Below are 23,078 nucleotides of genomic sequence, written 5' to 3' on the forward strand. Positions count from 1 at the left end.
AGTATTCCATATTTCTTACTATATACCAGTGTCAGTCTCCTATGTTGTTATTAACCAGTTGTCACAGATTGGCCAGTGGCCCCCGTCAAATTTGGGATGCTGTGATAGATGCTGTAAAATTTTGTTTGTATCGGCAAGAACAGAAATGAATTGTGTAGGTTAAGTTTTAAACTTGGGTATGTTGGTGTTGCTGCTTTGAGATGTTTACTGTCCATGGGTTTCTACGGTTAGAAGAGAGTTTATGCATCACTCGCACAGGCTGGTTTGATTGATGAACTGATTCTTAGATCTCAGCAGTGTGTTGTCATATCCATTGTGGTATAGAATTTTGTTTACCCAATAAAACATTTTTTTCAAAATTCTTAAGAAGGTTTGATATTGAGTACACACTGTCTATTTTTGTTCCGGTAGTCAATCCACTGTTAACTAAGGAGGCAGAATGTTAGTACGTGTAACTCTGCTCTTTAAAAGAAAAACATAACATATGATTTTTGGAGAAGGTTGTAAAATCCATGATGACCTTTCTTTGTTAGCAATACTGCAAAGCTTTTAATGTGGCAGAGGTGATCCTACTTGTCAGGGGAAGTCAAGACATCAGCAAAGGCTATTTGCTTTAAGAGTGGGTAAGAATGATGACATTCTCGTGCATGTCAGTTATCGATAGGATACTAGGTTTTATTTGGGAATGCGATTTTGTTGACGACTCCAAGCTTGTACTGTCAACACATCCAAAAATACGAAATTTGGAGAACAGACTGGTCTACTGGTCTTATCAGCTACACTTGGACCCTGTGGCCTCTGCGCTCTTACCCTCCCCTCTGATCATGTGGGATGGCAGCTGCTGTAATGTTCAGATTAAAAGTGACCTGCAGTGCTTTTTTTGGAAGAAGGCTTTTATCACTATAAGGTGTAGAGGGGAAGCCAGCAAATGCAACCTACTGACCATTTTCTTAAGTTCTGCTAGCACTTCATCTCTAAAATAATCAGGAATACTGTAGATTTTTTTTTTTGTTTATAGCTGTACCATTGTTGAATCTGTAGTGGGATAAGGATATGAATAAGGCAAAGTTTGTGGTAAAGGTGCTATTTTTTATTATATAACTCAAATAGCTGGAGAAATGGACCAACTTTAAGGCATGTAAGCTTTTTTGCTTTTTTCAGGTCACAGATTTTTAAGAGTTATAAGGGTGGAATATAATCAGATATCTATAAGAAAAAAAAAAAAAAAAAAGAACCAAACAAAAACAAAACAAAAAAAACCCAACCAAACAAACCCCACCACAACACGAAAACACCCACATGTGTCAGCTACGTTTGGTAGCTCCTCCTCAGTGACTTGTATTTTGAACTAGAACACATGCTCGAGGATGCCTCTGTTTCTTAATAAAAGCACTGGAAGTGGTGGAAAGCATAGCCTGTCTCTCAGTTTGTCTGTCTTGTTCTCTTTGGAATCTTCCACTGTAGATGAGATCTGAATATTTAATGTTTTCAGCTAGCAAGTAAGGAATGAAGAGGCAGCCAAGAGAGAAAGTCACTTGCTTTTTCTTGTTTAAAAGGAAGCTAGCATGGCAGTGGAGACAGCTGTTGAAAATTCAGCAGACTGGCTCAATGGCTGACAAATTTTAAATTATATTTTGACCCTTCTTTTTTTTATAGAGCTTTTTAAAGAGCCTTTACAAAGCTGCCTTTCTCATCATGTATTTCTCTGACTTTTTAGAAAGCAATTGTGCCAGCATCCCAGGTGGAAACTTGAGAAACTTTGAAGTTGACAAGTGTTGGAACTACAAGTGAGGATAAAAGAAAGTAGAGGGAAGGCTAAAAAGTAATAGCACGGGCTTCATGACAATGGTTACTTCAATGAAGAGTCTGTTGCCATTAGCATCATTACTAAAATCTAGTCTTCTTTGTTTGCAAAAGAAAAAAATGACCAGATATGTCTAATTTAACGTTCTGTTTGTTTTCTGAATCACATTTGCAGAAACCAGTTGGATTTACGTACAGAAGTTCCAGTCATTTGCCTCAAGGAAAAATCAGAGTACAAAAATCTATGGAGAGGGAATCAAGTCTTCATGTCTCTTCGCCAGGCCAGGGAAGGCATAGCCCTGTCATAAGGGTTGCTTTACAAAATGGCCATGTTCAGGTCAATTCCACCATGAAACATGCTCAACAGAGTCTTGAGCTTGAATTGCAGCACCCTGTTCATAGGCAGAGCCCACCGCTCCCCACTATAGTTTCTACGCATTCATTACATTCATCATACACAGCATCTAACAGGATGCCCGACCTTTCTCCACAATCAAATTTTGTAGGCGGAGTTGTGGAAAATACTGTCAACATTGTATCATCACCACTGGCATCAGCATCCATGCCAGCACCCTCTGAGGCCAGTCTGGGAAATAATGCTGTGGTGATTAACTACAGAAATGAATCTGGGAGTGTGAACATCAGTAAAGAGCTGCCATGTTCTCCAATATCCATCAATCCTAGCTTTGGTGAGTTCCTTTGTAATAAATACTCAGAAAAAGGAAAAAACAAAACCTGCGGCTAGTGTAAAAAAATAATGCCTAAAGAAATCTTTATTTAGCGAAAGTGAAAGGAGCAGAACTGGCTGCCTTACAAGCATTTCTAGGATAGAATACTGTTTAAAACTCTTAAACAAAGGTCATAGGAATGTTTAGTATGCCAAGGATCACTTAAAAACCTCTGCAGTGTATATATGGTTGTGTAGACTGCTACAAGTTCTTGATTTATGGTACATGCTTTGAATTCTTTTAAGACTGGTCCCTCTTTTTCTTTCTTGGAACTCTTGATGTCAACTATTTTTAACCTGTGTATATGTCATAGATAATGAATGTGTGCTATGCATATATTTAAAAAGACAAAAGAGATTGGCAGTAAAGCAAAGTGAGGCATATGCTTACCTGATTCGTGTGAAGGAAATACCTGTTTTCTTCTTTCTTCTTATGGAGGATTTATCAGCTCCTCCAGTGTTTGGTTTCTTTCAAAATACTTAATTCCACAGAAAATGAAGAATTCCATAGATCATTGTGTTTATGATAAACAAGCACATATAAAGTAGCACCATGTTTTTGTAACGGATGCCTTTATTTCTGAAGTATAAATCCCTTGAGTCACGTGGAAGGCTGGGCTATGAGTTTTTGGTTGCTTTTGGTCTAAAAAATAAGTTCATACAGTTTGAGCTGCACAAATAGTAGGTCAAATATTTTGATACCTATCTGTAAACAGTGTATAATTTATCAGTACTATGTATGGATATGCCATTCTTCATGGGTCATTGTCTTGAAATCACACATAGTATCTGCATGTGTGCAAAACAGGCCAGTCTGAACATTTTGGATTCCTTAATGTTTAATATATTTTCTTATGTGTTATTATTTCAGTTAGTTATGTTGGTGAGTAACATGAATTAGAAAGATAGTTCTGTTATTGCAATTTAAAGTTGCTTTTATAAGAGCAAAGATGGCTAATACGTAGTAAAATTAGCTGTAGTAGAAAACATAACCAGAGAGTACCATAGAAGAGGTCAAGAGAAAGTTTGAAAAAGTGTTCCTTTTTTTAACAACTTGCTTGGGTTTTTAAATTTTTTTTTCTTCAAATGTTTTTGTTTTACAAAAGAGTTCGTTGGTGACCCAGGGAGAAATGTAAAAGTTCTTGGAAACTATTTGATGAAAGCTCGGCAAAAGACTAAACCAAAGTACGCAGCACGCTACTTAGTTCGTGTCTTGTTCCCCAAGGAAACATTATTGTGCAGCATTATGGGAGTGAGTGCACGAGGGCGCAGAACATTGGATCCAAACAAAATTGCTGCAATAAGAGGTATGCTACCTTTTGAAATGCACAGATTTACTTCTTTAATACTTCACGAGTTTTTAACTTGCAAGGAGTCCTTATCTGCGTGTGTCTGCTAATTGTTGTCTACCAACTAGTGAACTGATAAATGTGGTACTGGGTGTGCTCTGCTCTGCTGTGTTTTGGTTTTGAAATTCCTACTTTGTAATTCTCAATGTTGATTTTTCTTCGATGTGGATAAAAAAAAAAAATTCTGATTACTCCTAGTGTACTTCATGTTCATCAGTCACTCTGAATTTTTCATTACAACTTTGTGGGTTTTGTGGGGTTTTTTTGGTTGGTTGGTTTGTTTCTTATTTTGTTTGGGTTTTAGCCATGGTATACCCAGGACAAATATTAACCAGTGATTCTTAAATACTCTTAAGTTCACTGCTTTTGTTTGTTTGAGAAATGGTAAATATGGGGAGGGCATTTATACAGATCACATGGCATGTGTGTGTGAAGCTATAATTCTCCTTCTTGTTTTAAAAGATGGGAGACTATTTAAGCCATGCAAAGTAGTTACAGCATCAGCATTACCTTGTCACTAGTTCTTGTGGGGTTTTTGTTGTTGTTGTATGGTTTGTGTTTTGGTTTGTGGTTTTCTGGCTTTTTTCTTTTTCTTTCTTTTTTTAAGTTAGTATGCTAAATCACACCTTTCCCCTAATTCTACCAAGAAAAGCTTAATAATAAAAGCATTATTCACAATACCTTAAAAAAGTATCACTGCACATCTTAAATTCATAGTGATGCTTAACTTCAAAACGTGAGTTTACTATCTCTGTTTAATTTAAAGGTGGAAATCTAAAGCTTCTAAGTGGAGAACAGGAAATGTGAAGCATTTCTTAGCTTTCTCTCTTTCTAAAATGGAGTAATTTTTAATAATGCTTTCTGTCATGAAGCTTAAAAAAACTTTTTGTGTTTCATATGCAGAATTTCTTGCAACTAACTTTCCAACCTATGATTTGAGTGAGCATGGAAAAGACTGGAAAACCTGTATCACAAATGTCAATGCTATGATCCGCTGTTTACGCTCTGAAACAAAAATAAACCCAGTAAGTTGTCTCAGGGTGATAATTTATTAAATACTAAGTTTGTGCTTCTTTATCAAATTAATTGTTTGAACTTCTCATTATATGAGTCTTCTAATTCGAAATTCCTTGGGTACTGTCTTTGCGTTGCTCAGCATACGCCTGCTGACTGCAGCACTATTTCCGTGTGGGGAATACTGGAAGCATATTCCTCTCTTGCTCTTCCTGATCCTGTGTCCAGCATTCATGTATAAGCATAGGATTCTAGAAGGAAAGCACTGTAAATGTTACCCAGAAGTAGTGTCAAATTTGATTGCCAGCTTAAGCATGTAGCTGCTAGTGCTGTTTTCACAGGCTTTGCTTCAGATATATCCAGCCATCCATTCCAACTTTATATTGACTGAAACATCACTTGTAACTCCATTTACCTCTGCTTCTAAAATGCTTTGTGCAAATGTGTGAACATTTAGTATCTGTATCACCTGTAGTTTTCCTGATTGAAATGGAGGAGTAACTATATTGTAAATAGTTGGAGTCTAATTTATACTAAATGGGAAATGAAGTGGAACACTAATTAGAAAACTGGTAGTCTTTTCCCAGTGCATGGGCTAACCTCATTTAATGTTTCAGGGAACAGTTGAAGGGAAAGAAAAAGTGGCCAACACTCCAGACACATCTCATTGTGTAGATTTAAATTATAATGAAGATAGTGAAGGCAATTCTCAAAACTCTCAGAAAATGACCAGCTCCACAGCTGACACATTGCAGAATTCAGGATCAGATAAGCCTCCAGAAGCTTTTCGCACACCTTCGGTCAAGAAACTTCAGTCTTCAGAACCTATGGGTAAACTGTGATATTTTCATCCTCTGAATTTGTGTGTTACATTTTAAATGGTCAGTGAGATGCAGAAGATGCTACTGTAGGTGAAATTGTGTAGAAAAAGGATTCAGTGAACTATGCAACTCTCCTTTTCCTTTTGAGGCAGTCATTTAGTGTATATACAGTAAGTTTTTATGGGAACAAACAAGAACATCATCTGGCTAACAGAGCATATGTTTACATCTACTAATGTCCCATAATGCATACCCACTGTAAGACTGGAAAGTTCAGCTGTGAGATATTCTGTCCAGTTTCTCTGAATAATTATTTTTCAATAATTATTTCACAATTGCCCTGGGATTTTTTGTATTTGGTAGATATTCTACCTTAGTGCAGTACGCTAGCTCAGAATATTTATTGAATGGTATTACAATTACAGAAAAAAAGCACACCTTTCTGTAAAACTGACAATTTAGGACAATAAAATTTTAAAGTGGCCTTTTTACTTTTTTTTTTTTTTTAATAATGAAAATGCACAAGACACAAATTCATTGGAAAAAATTCTGTGTACGGAATGTGATGCCTCTAGAGAGCTTCAAGAGAAATGAGCTGAGATTAATTGCCCTTGGAAATAATTTATTTGATTAGAATCACTTTGGGGCTCTGTGAGATCTGCTCCTGCACCCAAGATTAGTTAGTCTGATCCCACAGACCTCCTCAGTTACTATATGTTTTGCATTTTTTAAATGTTTGCAGTGGAGTCAGGTTGAAGTAATTAAAAAAAATTTATTCTTTTTCAGCTTCCACTTACAGGATCTAAGCACCATTGAAATAGCAGTTCTGTTTACTTATGTAATTGGAATAGCATCATCTTTCCACGTGAGATAAAAACAATTTAGAAAGCAATCATTATTAATGCAGGTTACATTGTTAGCATTGCTGAAAGCATACCAGAAGTGCTGTTACATTGTTGTAAAACAGGCAGGGTTTTCTCACCACTTGGACGTTTGTCTGCAATATGTTCTGTTTTAGTCTTAGCTGGAGCATTATGGTTTAGCTCTGACCTGTCAAGCAGTGCATTAGTTTTGGAGAGAACTTTTTGTGTCCTAGTTTTAGTATAATACAACCACTTTGAAGCATGGTCAGTGTTGGAAAAGTAAAATCTCTGTCTCTCTCTGACATCCTTTCTAGAACTTCTTGGAAGCCCATGGCGCAATGTTCAATTACCATTTTCAGTCATTTATGTAGCTAAGGGGAAGTCTCGGCCGGAGTTGTCAGCTCGCTACCTAATTCGTCACATGTTCCCTGAAGATGTGCTGGTAAAAAGCAATGTATATGGTAATCTTGAACGTGGCATGAGCCCACTGGACTGCAACAGAATTAATGCTCTCAGAGGTAAGAAAAAATCTCTGTTCAAATGATAATGTGGGGAAGTTAACAGGAGTGATTAACTTTGTATCCTATGAACAAACCATGGAGCTTCAAAAATAATTATGTGAAATCTTCTGACAGGTATTAGTGCAAGCAGTGGAACAGGTTGAGAGAAAGTAGATGAGGTTATGTTTAAGCAACACACGGAACTCTCCAGATCACAAACCTGGCTAATATGAGGAAACTTAGTCTCCATGGCATCTGCTTGGAAGGACAACACAGTGGGAGATGTCCCAGAGGATTCTGGAGGGTATTGGGGATGATTTCTTGATACAGGGGCTAGGTAGGCCAACCAGAGGTAATGCACAGCAGATTGTGTTGCTCTTCACAGAAAGGGTTTGGGCTTGTGGAGACTATGAAATAATGGATCTCCAGATCCTAAGCAGAGTTTAAAAAGTCTGAGAGTACAAACGCTGTAGCTTGGGAGAGCCAGCTTTGGCTTATTGTGGAAACTCATAGGTGGGAGATTGTGAGAGACAGCTCTGAGGAGGAGGGAAGCTCAGGAAAGTTGGCAGGTCTTAAAGGAGAGCCTTCTGCGAGCACAAGAGAATCCATTGTGATACTTAGGAGAACTGGTAGAGTTATGAGGAGACAAGTTTGGCTAAGCAGGGAGTCCACTACTGAGCTCCCATGCAAAAAAGCAGTATATAGAGAATGGAAGCAGGGACACCTTATTTACTGGACTGGATCCCAGGCTGCAGGCAACGTAATTGTGGAGTGCCTTCAACATTTCCCAACACCACTGGCTTGATGTAGGGTTTTACTTCCTCCTGTGTCCTAAAGAAATCACTATGGGACAGTGCTCACTGGGTTAGTAAGGTTGCATATTTGACTAGTTACTCTCATCTGAATGAAACTCTTAGTCATAGGATTTAGTTTTAAATAGTCCTGTGAGGAGCAGGGAGTTGGACTCAATGATCCTTATAAGTCCCTTCAGACTTGAGATATTCTATGATTCATCACACTTTTCTTTCAACATGCATCTCCTAACAAATCTTGAAACTGATTCTCTTCCATGTCTGGGGTACAGGGAGGTTGAAAGGGTTGTTAAGATTTGGACAGTGCGGCCTACAGCTCCGCAAGTGTGGCAAGATTGTCTCGGAGGATACAGCAGTAGTGCCAAATAAAATGGAGGTGGGACTTGCCCTCTCTGGAGTGATGTCTGGGCATGGCTTGAGGGACAGTGCATGCCAGAAACCATTCCCAGTATTACAAAACTATACATAAGTGTGGGCTTCCCCAAACTGTACATATTCCTTCACCTGGGAAGCTGGGGAGACTTTGTCACTTTAAGCACCTCAGCTTACTCCCATAGTACACATATTATTGTCTTGGGGCTGCTGAAACATAATGTAGGCTCCAGAGCAGATGAAAGACAAAGTCCTCTGTGTTGTGGTTGCAGCCAGGCTGTGTCACTTGGCTCTGGGGCTAGAGGGCAGTCCCTGGCTCTGTTTTCTTTAACATTCTGACATAGCCTGGTTGGATAGCAGAATCTGCTCCCTGAGTGTAACCCCGCAGAGCAGGAAGGGACCCTGGGTAGCCTTGCTATATATAGTCCCAACAATTGGTCAAATTATGTGAAAGAAAAGGCTTAATTAAAAAGCTGTTTCATGGGCCATATATAAAGGCTCTGTAGGCCTGGTAGTGGGAGTTCTTGTTCTGTATTGTAGCTCTGAGGCCAAGCACTTCAGTAAATTTGCCGTCAGGGATGAAGGGGACGAGAGTCTGGCTGCTGCTTGTGTATCCTTTGTCAGCATAGTTTATTACAGGAGCATCCTGGGAATGAAATAATGTAAGGTGCTCTCACTCCCCCCTGACTCTGCCTGGAGCAGGGTAAACTACAAGAGCACAAGTTTTTCCGTCTGTTACTTTCTTCCTTCAGACCCATGCTTTTCTGGCCAAAATAAGTTTCCAGGTTTGGAACTACAAGTTAAAATAGCAACTGTAAACGATGATGCTATATTAGATTTTTACTTGCTAGTGTATCCTAGAGCACTGGAAGAACAAAACTGACATAATATCAACTAGCTATACCTTTCATTCTGCTAAGGTAAATCTAGATGTTAATCAGAGAAGTAGAAATAGTATTGCCTTTGATTTGAAATTACAGCTTAGAATTCCTTTTTGGTGCTCATTTAAATCTTCTAGGGGCTTGCTTAGAGAAAAAAACATTTAATTCAGCAAAGCTCAGAAGGACAATCTCTCCTCAGTAATTAAAAAAAAATATATATTAAAACCTGGTTTTAAAACTATACATTTTACTTGTTGAAGAGGAAAAAGATGCTGTAGTCTTACCGCACTTATCCCATTGGTACCGAACTCAAGTATTTGTTTACTGATCTTGTTGCAGTATGGTAAAGATCAAGCTCTTGCCATTCTCTGTCACTATTGTTCCTCTACAGCTGTGTTACGTTGAATTGCTGTGTTTCATTGTAGTGAATATTGTTGTCAGAGATGGTGTGAAGGAGGGACTGGTCCTGCCAAACACTGGTCGTTCTGAAATGGAGCCTGAGATTTCTTTGCTCTGGTTGACCCATTAGAAGCTGAAGTTATTCAGCACATCAAGGGATCCAGCCCACCTACGTGGTTATGTGCTTTGATGCTTTCTTTGCATGTTTTGGTTTTGTGCTTAAACCTTTTGTTACTCCTTTTCAAATTAAAGAGAAAGAGGAGGAAAAAATATCTACCCTCTAGCTTTGCTGTTCAAGCCTCGTAATATGCGTAGCTGTCCTGTTTTGGTAGCACGTATTTGTTTTCGGTTAATTACATCCAAAAAGAGTATATAGCTTGCATGACTAACTGATAACTTGCTATTATGTCCTTGTTTATTTTTAGACTTTCTTCAAGAAAATTATCCATCCTTTGATCTAAAGGAAACTGGATATGATTGGAAGGCATGTGTAGCTGCCATGAATGGCACAATCCGCAGTCTCAGACATGACCATAAAAAGTCTACAACTGGAATCCGCCCGAAAGTCTTGGCAGTGCCACCACTGAGTGTAAAGAGTCCTCCACAGAGTCCGACTTCAGTAAAGCCATTTGAAAGTGACACTATCAATCTCACAGACTGAAGCTCTCTAACATCTGTCTCAAATCTTAACTTAGCAGGTTTTTATAAATCCCATGTAGAAGCCTGTTACATTGAGTTGTCCTGGTACACTGAGTTGTTGACAGCACTAAATAATATTAGTTCATGAGACCAAAGTTAGCAGACTTGGGAACCCTAACTCCTTGTATAAGTAGCATTTGTGCTTCTCAGAAATTATTTCCACTGTTCCCTGTAGCATTTGCAACATGCTGTCTCCTAAAAGCACCTTCTCACATTTCATTGATTCTGACAGATTAATCTGGTTAGAAAAGGTGCACTGCACATGAGTTCAGCACAAGCAGATAGAAATGTGGAGAAGAAACATTGTCTTCCTTGGAGGAAGACTTGTAGCCAACTAAATTGTCTCGTTATGTGTGAAGAATGAAATTTTCTTTGACAACTGCATAGTTTAAGCAGAAATATCTAATGTGGAAAAGAAAAAAAAAATTGCATCTATCTAACTTATGTCTATCTCTCACTTCTTTTGCCTCCTACAGCAGTCTGTTGTAGGATCAGGAAAGAGGCAAACAACAACATGAGTACAGTTGGTAATATTTTCTTTGTTCTGATTTAGCTCTACAAAAGCACAAAAAAAGCATCCAGAAGAAGCAGTCCGATAGTTGGTCTTTTTTTTCCTTGGTGAAGATTAAAGAAAATACTTCTTCAGGGCCTTAGGCTGCTGTTCAGTGACATATGTCTCATCTACTTATGTGGATATCCACAAGATGCAGATCAGGATTGGATTTGGATCCTGATTCAGATTTGAGAAATAATTTCCATCAGCTTCAAGTCACTGGTCCTTCAGTTAAAACTTGAGTACACATGCTAGACTTGCCCATCGGTTTCATTTGTAAGTTGAAATACAACAACAGTCACTGTACAGAAGTTAATGGCTTTTTTGTTGGGTGGATCCTTTTGTTGTTTGGGGGCTTTTTTGGTTGTGGTGGTTTTTTTCGTTTGGGTTGGTGGGGTTTTTTTGTTTTGTTTATATTTAATTTCTGTTACTTGTGTTTCCACACGGTTCTCTCACTGTCTGCATATTGGCTAACTGGTGCCTGAGCTTGCCTTGCCACTTGCATTATGTCTGAGTGTAGCCTCACATGTCCAGCTTTTTTAACAGAAAGAAGCTTCTCAGAAGCCTGACGCAGGGAACCAGTTTCACATCTGAGGGTTGATGCAAGTGTGGCTTCCAAAATTATGCCTGTGTACATAGCAGAACAAGATTTTACTAAATCTGTCCTCTCCGAGGCAAAGGTTTCATGGTTTGTTTTTTGTTTTCTTTTTTTTAGCAATAGGATAACATAGTGAGGTTACTTGTTCTCACTTCTATTTGTAACAAACAGGAAGTATTTATTATATGCAGTATAGGATTGGCTTTTTTATTGCAAGTTAGGATATGCAATGGCCTTATCAAATCTGAAAGTAGTAATTTAAGTTTCCTCTACAACCTCCTTGCAGAAGTCTTCTGTAGGATTTAAGAAATAGGCTGAATTTCTGATTGTTTTTTTTAAGTATAAATGTTGTACTGCAAATTTGGTTGTTCTGGTTTACTACTAACATTCTGCTGTTACTGTTCTATACTATCATTCTTGTAAATGCCAAGAACTTTGTTGTGAGTAGATATTACTGATTCTAAACCTCAGAAAAAGCTGAAATTACTTATTTTTTCAGTAGTTTTATGAAATTTTTAACTGTCCTTCACAGATTTTAATGGTAGAATGATATATTTATTGAATGACCTGTCTGACACTGAAAGCTGTTAGTGTGGTGCATACCTATAGCTTCCATACTGAAAAGATAATTGAATAAAAGTAGAAATAGGTTTTTTGTTTCTGTTTCAAATGTATGAATTTTTGCTAACTTTTATAAAATTAAATTACAGTATTTTGCTGTTAGGAATAAAGTATTTTACAAAGAAAACTGGCATATAGTTCCTTGATTACATATGTGTATCTTCAAGTTTTCTTGCACCATAGATCTACAGTTCAGGTACAGCTTTATCTGAAAAGATTCTTTTGATCTACTTTCAAGAACCAGTGCTTTGAGGAGATCTTCTGATTGAGGTGAGGTGATTTCCAAATTTAAGAGTGCCTTATCTGTCTCAGTAAACCAAAAGGAAACTCTTTTGGACTTGTCAGTTACAGTTTTGTGTCAGCTCTCTGAAACAGAGATTTCCACAGAAGGGTAAGAGTTGAGTAAAATTTAAGAAACTCCTTTAAACTGGTGCATTTTTAGTAGACTAGGCCTTATTCATGCAGTGGAATCAATTTCTTTATTAGTCCCTCTTCAAGGAATATAATGGGGCTGGAAGGTAATCTGTTTGTTTGAAACACTGAGACTTGACCGCCTGTGCTCAGTCTTTGTAGACCTAATACCTGTCCCTAATGCAATGCAAGTCTTGTCTCTGTATAGCAGAGCTGGGCTGCTTTATTTATGCATGATTGATGTTTCTGGATTTGAGATGATACTTCATAGTTCATCTGGTACTTCCGGCATCAGATTTGACAGCCTTCTACTCTAGTAGTGTTCAGGATCAGAAAATGTTATACTTTCTTGATGCATTGATTGTAGCCTTGTGAATGGTGGTGCATAGAGTATTTTCATACAATAAATTAGTAATTACATGTATAACTATGATATGAAAAAAGTAGTTTGTATTACACAAGTATCTAAATGCCCTAGTATTAGGATCTTAGGATTGACTCTAGATATTGGCAGTGATACAGAAATAAACACACTGGTAATATTCTGTCGTGCTCTTCAGCTCTCGCTTGCAACTGTTGTGGATTTCAGCAGGGGTTTTGTGAACATCAGACCTGCAGTACTGGCTCTTGCCATATTTGTGGCCAGATCCTTGTTCCTATAAATACATCTTCCTGCAAGAACAAGAACTTGATGATTCTGTTTTAAACACAGCACTTCCATAGTAGTTAGAAGAATTTGCAAGAAAGTGCCTTTCCCTTCCTTCTCCAATATGAAGAGGGTGAAGGTTTGTTTGGAGAGGGTTGTTGGTTTTTTTGTTTGGGTTTGGCTTTGATTTTTTTTTTTTAAGTTTAGATCTGTGGAGTAGGTGTTGGGTGACTGATGGCTCTCTGTATCAGATCCTGCTCTGCTGTTGGGCAGGGATGCTTCAGATTAGATATGCTGCTAGACATTTTTCCAGCAGATTTCTTAGCACCTGCTCCCACATTGCTGGAGCAGATAGGTTGATGCATGAGTTAGTGAAGTGAACAGAGCGAACACTGATTGCTCTCCCTGAGCCTGGCAGCCCCATTAAGGGTTTTCTGTAGAAGCCGAGGGATAAATCTCCATTAAATACTTCCATTCTTCCTTACCTGTGTGTTGTAGCGTGGATGACTTTTGTACATTTGTGAGATGGATCACTGCATGCTTTTGTCTAACATTGCGCTTTATGTCAGGGAGCAGCTTACGCGGTGCTCCCCCTGTGAGGGAGAGCAAGCTGCAGCTGAGGGCACGCACAGCAGGGGCAGCAGCATGCCCTTTCTGATGGGCTGCTCTGATTAGGGCTGGGGTGGTGGCTGGCAGGGACCACCCACAGTCCTGGAGGAGACAGGATAACATGTCAGGTCCAGAGTCCAGTCAGCAGCAGCAGAGACATTGCTACAACATGGCTTTGAGGTTCATGCAGGAGATGGGGCCAGGCGAGACGGGGGACATGACTGTGACCAGGGTGCTCTGGTCCCTCTGCCTGGTGAGGAAAGCTGCAGAGGTCAGGGCTGGGCACAGCCAGCCTGCGGCATAGCCCTGCAGGGATGAGGCCAGGGCTGTGCTGGCAGGGAGGCCCTGTGCCCATGCACAGGGCAGCCGAGAGGGATGGAGACAGGCTGCTCAGGGCAACTAAGGCCTCTTGGTGCCCCTCAGAGCTCTGACTGAAAATTTTGCAGGTTTCACATCCATCTCACATACATGTTCAGCTTTAATAGCCAGAACTCATCCTTTAGAACATTATTGATATCATTATTTTCTGTTTTCTTGAAATGATCATTTGCTGGAAGTGCTCATAGGATTTTAGAATATGATGTAGAATGGCTAAATAATTGTGCCATTCTTTATTTCTATTTTTTAATAGGGCAATGTTATAACCGTGTAGTTCTCTTGTACAATCATTGGTTTGTTTTGTTCAGTATATGGTGTGATGATATCTGTGCATGAAGTGAGATGGGAACTGCTGACTTTAAATGCCATCAGACCTATACGTTTATGTAAGTATTTAACTTACAAGTTCTGTGTGTATTTCCTGCTTCCCCCTTGCTTAACTGGTGGGGAGTGACATGGATTATAGTACTCCATGAAACTCATTTTTGCACTGGAAACAGGGCTTTTACTCCTGAAGTGCTATAGCACCACCTACTGAGGGCCAAAAGTTTTTCAGTCAGGAAGGCTTTCTGTTTCTCAGGAAAATAAATAAATAAATAGATTCAATATTCTGACAGAATGATGCAGTTCTGAGAATTTTAGTGCTCTCACTGAACAATTAAAGTTTCACTTTTGGCTGAACTTTATTCTTTTAAGCTAAGTCTTTCCATTTAAAAACCATCTAATTTGACTTTGGATTTCTTTGTTCAGTGAGGCACTATTTTTGCTTGTAATTAAAGATTTACAAATACTGGAAGAAGTAATACATCGGGCAACTGTTCACATACGGTTTTGTATGAACAATAAAAGGCAGGGGTGATGGAACATCAGGATCAGCATCCTCTTTTCCTCACAGCCTCAGAAGATTCTTTGGCATTTAATCTGCTAGTGTGTACTTTCCAAAGGTGGCATCTGCTTCATATGCCCCATCAAGAAAGAGATCTTCAGGGGCTTCAGCAAGCAGGCAAGTACATGAGGCTTGGGAAAATCCCAAACTATGCAAAGGGACCACAAATTGTCCCGAAGGACATATTTCTGCTTGTAGTGCCAGGGTTCAGAAGGCAATACAACAATGTCGTAGGCCAGAAGACATTTAAAAATATCATTGGGTGCCAATTTGAGATAGGAAAGAGTAATAAACCAGCCCAATTTGAGGGGATTTTCAGATGTGGGAGGTGGCTACTTCCAAAAGTACTTTGACAGGTGAAATGAGGGAAACAGGAGTTTCTAGCTTCAGGAAGACTTCAGGATGACGTGGCAGTGGTGCTGAGTAAGTGCCAAACAGACAAAAAAAAGAAAAGAAACCAACCAGATGTGAAATGCTGCAAGGTCTTCTGTTTGGGAGCAAAGGTTGCTAACCAAAGATGAAAAAACATACTATGAATAGGGTGGCCATGCTTGTCTTTCCTATTGAATGCCCTAAATTGCTTAGTTTAGGTATTTTGTGGACTAATACAGAATAAGATGTCCAGTATTTGCGGATTAGTGCCTTTCAGTATGCAAAAGGCAGTCCACACTTCAGTTGGTTCAAGCCAAAGGAGTTAAAATTCAGGTTGCCGCAAACATGGCCTGTTTGATGTACACTCGTCTTACAGTTAATGCTTGCTAATGTCACACCTTCTAAACTGCATATAGACAAAGCCTGAGTGTCTGTAGGATTCCAGAGTGTTGTCTCATCTAAGTTGCTCTCTAAGGTTTTAACTCTGAAGGCTGGCTGAGGGTTTGGTGAAAGGACCCAGAGTAGTGTCATCTGGAGCAGGCCCCTTGTAGCCAACCAAGCTTCCTCTCTTCTTGGCTTTGTGGAACACCTGCTTCTGTGCAACATTGTTTACCTTACTCACTTCTTTTACCCAGTCCATGTTTTGCCTCACATGTGTAAGCCATGATGAGAAAGACAAGCCGTTTCATTAAGTTTGTTTGCTTTCTGAGGTCTGCATTACCACTAGAGAATGTTTAGTGGCCTGCAAGTTGAAAAAGGTGGGGGAAAAAAGGGAAAATATCTGTAAATATTGTTCAGTTATGAGAGACCGGTCTAAGCAAAAAGAAAAAGTAAATAAATATCTGTAAAGTTGTTACTTTCCTCCATGTAGCCAGTGAGACAGTTTTATACTACTATCTTATTTTGAAATGAAATTTCTTTTTCTCTCTTACAACTCTAGCAACAGTAAAGATATCTTTCCTATGTTAAAACATCAAAGGCAGCATATTCTTTATAAATGGGAAAAAACTCACCCCAAACTTTGAATCAGAACATTGAGAGGGGGGTGCTGATCTCTTCTTCCTAGGATCCGGTGACTGGATGCATGGAAATGGTTCAGAGCTGAGCCAGGGAGGGTTTGGACTGGACATCAGGAAGCATTTCTTTACCGAGAGGGTGGTCAAACACAGGCACAGGCTTCCTAGAGAGGTGGTCAATGCCCCAAGCCTGTCAGTGTTTCAGAGGCATTTGGACAAGGCCCTTAACAATGTGCTTTAACTTTTGGTCATCCCTGAAGTGGTCAGGCAGTTTGGCTAGCTGGTCGTTGTAGGTCCCTTCCAACTGAAATATTCTAGTCTGTTCTGTTGTATTCTATTTTTGTAGCTTTTCTCAGTTTCATTTTAAATATACACTTGTCCTAAGAAAGCCTTTTCTTAGAAACTGTGTGCAAAACCTTGTCTTGCTTAGTCTGGAAGCAAATCCAGTCAAGCTTTTGTTTGCCTTTGAATTTAATAAGTATAACTCATTAAATGATCCATCACAAGGAACAAATATAAGAAATGTGTTGCTCAGACAAGCTTTGCAAATTTAGTTATTCCATATTCCTTCTGGGGGTTCCTGACCCCACGGCAACTGTGTGTGTGTGTGTGTGTGTGTGTGTGTGTGTGTGTGTGTGTTATAAGTTACACACTCCGGTTCATAATTTGGCATCAGAGCTTGCACTGCACAGGAACAAGATCTTGCATGAGTACCCTGGACTCTGAACAGTGGTTACCCAAATGCTCTTCTGCTCACTTCTGTGAAGGCAGAAAGAAGAACTAAGAGGAGTGACCGTGCTTCAGGCTACTACAAATCCCTGCTAAGGGAACGTGAGCCAAAGCCCAAGCTTCCCCTCTGTCACCGGGTTCTAAGAATATGGTCACAGTAGCAACCAGTGAACCCTAACTGCTCTGTAAAATGCAGAAACAATTTCCAGTGCTTTGGATTATGGAGATGTTTCCCCTATCTGTCCTAATTTCTCCTAAAAATGACCATTCAGTTGAATGTCAGGAAAATGATAGTGACAGTGAACAAAAGCTGCTCGTTCAGAGTAGAGGGATGTTGAAACAATGACAAGTAAGCTTTCTGGGCAAAGGGTCACTTTATTTTTGTTTCTATACACAATGCTCTGCACAAAAGGGCTTCTGAGCAGAGTGCCTATCAGCACTACAATAACGAAGTAAATTCTGGCCTTTATTTGAAGGCCTGACTCAAACCCAAATGAAACTGAAAGTAATCTCTCTGCAGATCTTACTGGAGGTAGGCAAGATTGTTTGAAGTGCAGCTATATAATTTTTTAAATTTTATATGTGTTATGTATAAATAATTTCTTTTAAGCTTGAATTTTTTTGAAACCGCTTTTGTAATGAATATTAGGTCTTCAGCCAGGGGAACAAATGCAAATACATCTCATCTCCAGCTGCACATGAGTTGAAATGTGGAGTTCCTAACCCTACATGCACACTTTGAACACTTTTTTTCCTTTCTGCTGACAGCCTTTTAGTAGCATCCCCTCAGGAGGCTTATATCATAAAGTGTAATCTATCTTCAGTTTGGTGAATTCTAGGATATTTAAAGAAAAAGTGCTGAAAGAAGCAGACTGCTGCTGAATGCTTTGTCCTGAATCAATTTCTGAGTCTTACGTGCCTGTTTACTCCTGAAGCCCTGCTTATCCTTATTTTAGGATTAAGTATCCTATGTGCTAGAATGTAGCTATTTCTTTTATTTATCTAGTCCCCCTTTTCTGCCTGTACCTGGTAGCTGTGAGCCACCCTTCTCTGTCCCTACTTTCTTGCAGAACAAACCCATCCAAAGCAGCTCCGACTCAAGTGGTTCCCCACTGCGATGTCCTTCTAAGTTCCCTCTTTCCCAGTTTCACAGTGTACCTGGCTGCATAAAAGCATTTTGATTTTTGAACGGTGAGCACTTTTTTTGTTTTTATATGCTTTCTGCTAACTTGGGAAGGTCATCTGGAAGAGCTGTTGTTCAAGCAAATAGAGCTTAGCAAGTGGTGACTCAATAATTTGTATTGTCTGGTATCTCCTGACTTGCATCAGAAATGGAAGAACAATAGCAGAGTCTGACTCCTTGGGGACTCTGTGGGTTTGGTTTTTGTTTTGTTTTTATGAAAGCCAAGAACATTTGCTGGTGATCAGAATGTCTTAGGATATTACAGTGAGATCATGTATTTCAGCTGAGCTTTAGTAGGCCTTCTAGCTGGAAGAACTCCACAAAGAAGAATTGTTCTGTGCAAAAAGAACGCTTTTTATGTCTGCAACAGGCATTGCATTTTTTATGTGATCTCATGTTCTGAAGTGCGTTGCGAATGTAACTGAAAATATACTGTAAAAGACTGTGTAGAAAGACATAAACTTAAATAAGCTATGTGAGAGAATTTTCTTTGAGAGAAAATTTTGTGAAAGGGAAAATAAAATACCTCCAAGCCTCTGTCTTCAAAGCAATGCAAATGTTGGACTACATTTCATTTTTGTATGTCCTAGCCATTGCTTTCACTAAAATGAAAAATTGTTCCAAACATTTTCTGCAGTGAAATACAGCCGTCTGTAATAGGTACCCTCCTCACTACAGCCTTCTTGTAGCCCATCACCAGAGTCTGTATTCCGATGTGCTGTAGAAGGGAATTAATCTCCTTACAGGTTTTTTTTCTTTTTCCTTCCTACGCTCATATGACATTTCCTGTGAGATTCTGAATCCTCCTATCTGTGCACACCATAAAACAAATATTGGAATTGTAGGTCATTTTAAAGAAAGCCTTTAGAAGAACAGTGCTTTAATTAACATTTACTTTTATTTGCAAAGGAACCTTGAATATCCTTTATATCAGAATATAGGTCACAGCTCCTGAAGAATTCCAATGATGTACTGTAAACTATGCTATTGATATATTAGCGTCAGACTCCCAGGCATATTAAATCTGCATGACTGTGAAGCACTAATTATTTCTATTAATTTCTATTACGGTAATGTGTAGTGACTACAGAGGAGGTCTGAGCCTACTATAGAAGGTGAGGGACGCACAGAAGAGATAGTCCTTATTGCGGCCTTTCAGTACTTAAGAGGGTCCTATGAGAAAGACAGGGACAGACTTTTTAGGAGGGCCTGTTGTGATGGTTTTAAACTAAAGGAGGGGAGTTTCAGGCCAGATATGAAGAAGTTTTTTACAATGAGGGTGGTGAAACAGTGGCCCAGGTTGCCAGAGAGATGGTAGATGCCCCATCCCTGGAGACATTCCAGGCCAGGCTGGACAGGGCCCTGAGCAACCTGATCTAGTTGAAGTTGTCCCTGCTCATTGCAGGGGGGTTGGACTAGATGCCCTTTGAAGGTCTCTTCCAGCCCAAACTATTCTATGATTTTGCAGAATGAAATGAAGAGGCAGGGCTAAACAAAAATATGAAATATCCCCAAGGTGCAGCTTGCCCTGCTGCTGTGTAGCTGGGTAAGCCACCACCTCGGCCAGGCTGTGCTGGGACATTGCTCACACACACCCACTTGCTCCTGCACATGGAGTGTGGAGCATGGGGGAGTCAACGGTGGGAGCCCCAGATTCCTCCCCCATTGCCTGCATGGAGCAGAGACCCTATGGGGCTTTTTTCCAATTTTTGTATTGAAGATCTGAAGCACTGGGGGTTTCTTTCTTCAGGTGTTAAAGATAGAAAGAGTAAAAGTAATGAAAATCTGCTATAGCCTGAAAATAATAGAATTCCTCATGTTCTGCCCATCCTCTCTAACCCCCTGAAGCATGTGAATTCATTGGCACGATAAAGTCAGATAGTTTATCTACTTGGCCACGCAATCCTGGTTTGTATCCAGGGGACTTTACAGGTGTAAAATTAACCACAGGAGAGCTCTTCTATTGTTCACTGACTGCAGTGCAAACATATGGAGGACTACAAGTGAAAAATAATTAAAACAATATTTGAGTACATGCCTGTTCTCTTATTTTATATGTACAACACATGTAAATCCATCTTGGGTTTTTGTTTCATTATCTTAATACAGAAAAGTGAAACTTTCTTGTTTGAAGTATAGTTTTCTCTGTGAAATAGTACCTTTTGGAGATAAATTGTCTGTGCTGAGAGCACAGCAGTGTCCAGAAGTACGCACAAAAAGAAAGATTTTATTGCTTGGCATGAGCAACCGAATACCTTGGAACGATCCTGTGAAAATACTATGGCAGACTTTTCTAATTTGGCTGCCAGTGCCTTTCAATCACATACCTCTTAAAAAAACTAATTCTGGATTTAACTGATACTAAAAGGTCATGGTCCATCAGCTACACTAATACGTTTTTAAACCTGTATCAATACACACCCATCTGATAAACCAGGGAGGCTCCTTCTGAGATTTTTTTTCTACCTCGTACAGAAAGTGTATTTTAAAGTTTGCCTAGACGCACACTTTCGCAGCAGACTAGAGTGTTTCCAAATTCAGTGGGTTTTTAATTTAAAAAAAAAAAAAAACACAAAAAACTAATCATATCTTTTCCTCAGACAGGAACAGCTGCAAAGGTGCCATTCTGATTTCTCTGATAAATAGCCTGCATTTTTTTTACTTATTAAGACATTTAGCACTCCTGAAAGGTGCCAGTTTGAGAGCTGTAGAGCATCCTATTTTTTTTTTCCTCTCTCCCCCCTTTTTTATTTTCAAGTGGCCAGAACAACTGTGGCACAGGCAGCTGTGTTACTGGCTTCCCCACTGTGCCTGGCAGTCTCACAAAAAAAGAGAGAGGGATTCACTCAACTTTCTCCCTCAAGTGGGAGGGGTGGCAGAGTCACTGAGAATTGGGTGCGACCAAAGGTAGAAGGAAACAAGAAATAACAGGGGCAGAAATGTGTATGTGGGAGAGACAAACAGAGCTGAAGCGAAGCGTTGCTGAGGAAGACAAGGATGCTCCTCCAAAAGAGAGAGGGGACCTCTGAGCAGCTACATGTGGACAGTGAGGTGGCAGATCTACTCCCACCTCAGACACTAATCTGCGGTCTCAGTTTTCCCCAAAACCTTTTTTCTCTCACCTGAGTAAAAGCAAGTCATGCTTTCCCTTCTGACGGCATCGTGCATTTGATCGAGGATCTAGAATATCGTGTTGCTGTTAAAATAGATTAATATGCACATGTATCATTGTATCTGTGTGCACAGTGACTGAGGATTTCTGCCCCAGCGCTTGCCATCATAAATTGCAACTGCTTCAAACTGTTAGTAATCCACTATTGGCAATTGCTGGGGCGGGGATGGGGGGGCATTTCGTGGCAATTACATCTGCAAATATGGTATGTGTTATGTTCTAGTAGTTCTTATTTTTTCTAAAGCAGCAAACAAAAAGGAACTTACAATACAAACCACTGCCTGGTTACAAATATTAAATCCATTAGTAGCAGAAGAAGAAACTTTTGGGTGCAGATTTGGGGTCGTTATCAAATTTGCTTCTTAGGCTTATTGCAGTCAGCTTAATCTAATGCCCCTCCCCCAGTGTCTGTCTGGCTGTACGTGTGTATGTGCACCAGCATAGAAAATATGTATATCAATTTTTTGCACGTAGAAATACAACTGGTAAGCATTATTTCAATAGCATGCAGGCACACACACACAAACAGGGATGTGTAAAATTTCACGTAGGAAAATTCTTTTTAAACACTGGATTTGGAGATTGACCTCTCGAAACTATCCCCTTGGCCCAACTCCCTGCCATGAACATCAGCAGGAGCAGGTTTACAGCTCAGCTGCATTAATGCAGGTTTGCAGCAGCTTACAGCTCTCCTTTAACCTGGATTTAATTTGTACTGCCAGCCCTGGTGGTACGGGATGGTGCTGGGTTACGCCAGCTGAAGCCCTGGAGGAGGTCAGGCACAGAGCCGGACGTGCCAACACACCACCCTGCCGAAGACCGGGTCAGGTAAAGAAAGTGTAGGTCCACAGCAGCCCACAGCTGTGTCCCTGAGTATGGTACAGACAGCACAGACCAGAGGCTAAACCCCCTGTCAGCTACATCAAGTCTGGTCATCTCGCTTTTGCTCAGGGCAGGAAACCCTGACTCTTTTCGGAGCCCTTGGTTTGGATGGGGACAGCACTTGCCACGTTTCTTATTGCGGGCCCCTGTGCCTGTGCCCCCTTCCTCTGCTTCAGGCAACTTCTGGAGGGAATCACTGTAAATTGCTTCTTTTTCCTCTTCCATTGTCTGCGGTGGGGGGAGATGGCAAAATATCTTAAGAGGCAGCAATGCTAGAGATGATCTCAGAGTGCAAGTGGAAAAAAGGCAGTGGAAGCAGGCAGTCAGAAGAGGAGGAGGAGGATGAGGAGGGCTAGGCAGCCCTGTCCCAGCCCCAGAGCAGGAGCAGAGCATCAGGCTGTAAGGGCAGGCAAAAAAACCACAACCAAAACAAAAAATAAAAGAAGTTTGCACCATCTCTCCCTAGCTTTAAGGGGTCCAAGCAGAGTTCAAGGCTCCTTCACAATGAAGCAGCTGAGCAGCACCTGCAGGCAGTTTACTGAAGTTGTTACTGATTATTTTGGGAATCTGACTGGGTGCCAGGCTGGCTGCTTCTGAGGAAGTAAATACTTAAAGACAAAATGGTCAAGTGTTTTGCCCAAGCTATGTGTGCTGGCAAGAGGCAAAAAAAAATACAACAAAGCAAAGTGTGCAGTCAGCAACAGCCCAGCTAGACTGGAATGTGGAGCTCATAAAAAGGAGAGCGTGGATGCGGCATAGTGGAGCAGAGCAGGCTCTACCTG

General features: G+C 40.1%; 1 protein-coding gene across 5 annotated transcripts in view; it reads left to right on the plus strand.

Moving 5' to 3' along the window:
* BEND2 (BEN domain containing 2) overlaps nucleotides 1-12,156 on the plus strand; it is a 29,946-nt gene extending 17,790 nt beyond the window's left edge. For all 5 annotated transcript variants that reach the window (XM_082074690.1, XM_082074689.1, XM_082074692.1 and 2 more), the window contains 6 exons: nucleotides 1,979-2,492; nucleotides 3,637-3,837; nucleotides 4,783-4,904; nucleotides 5,511-5,724; nucleotides 6,892-7,095; nucleotides 9,967-12,156. In XM_082074690.1, coding sequence (XP_081930816.1) covers nucleotides 1,979-2,492; nucleotides 3,637-3,837; nucleotides 4,783-4,904; nucleotides 5,511-5,724; nucleotides 6,892-7,095; nucleotides 9,967-10,202 — 1,491 coding nt within the window. In that variant the 3' untranslated portion in view covers nucleotides 10,203-12,156. The remainder of the gene's footprint in view (nucleotides 1-1,978; nucleotides 2,493-3,636; nucleotides 3,838-4,782; nucleotides 4,905-5,510; nucleotides 5,725-6,891; nucleotides 7,096-9,966) is intronic.
* Nucleotides 12,157-23,078: the final 10,922 nt, after the last annotated feature.

This window comes from Streptopelia decaocto (assembly GCF_964273445.1).
Source record: "Streptopelia decaocto genome assembly, chromosome: 1".
Lineage (NCBI taxonomy): Eukaryota > Metazoa > Chordata > Aves > Columbiformes > Columbidae > Streptopelia > Streptopelia decaocto.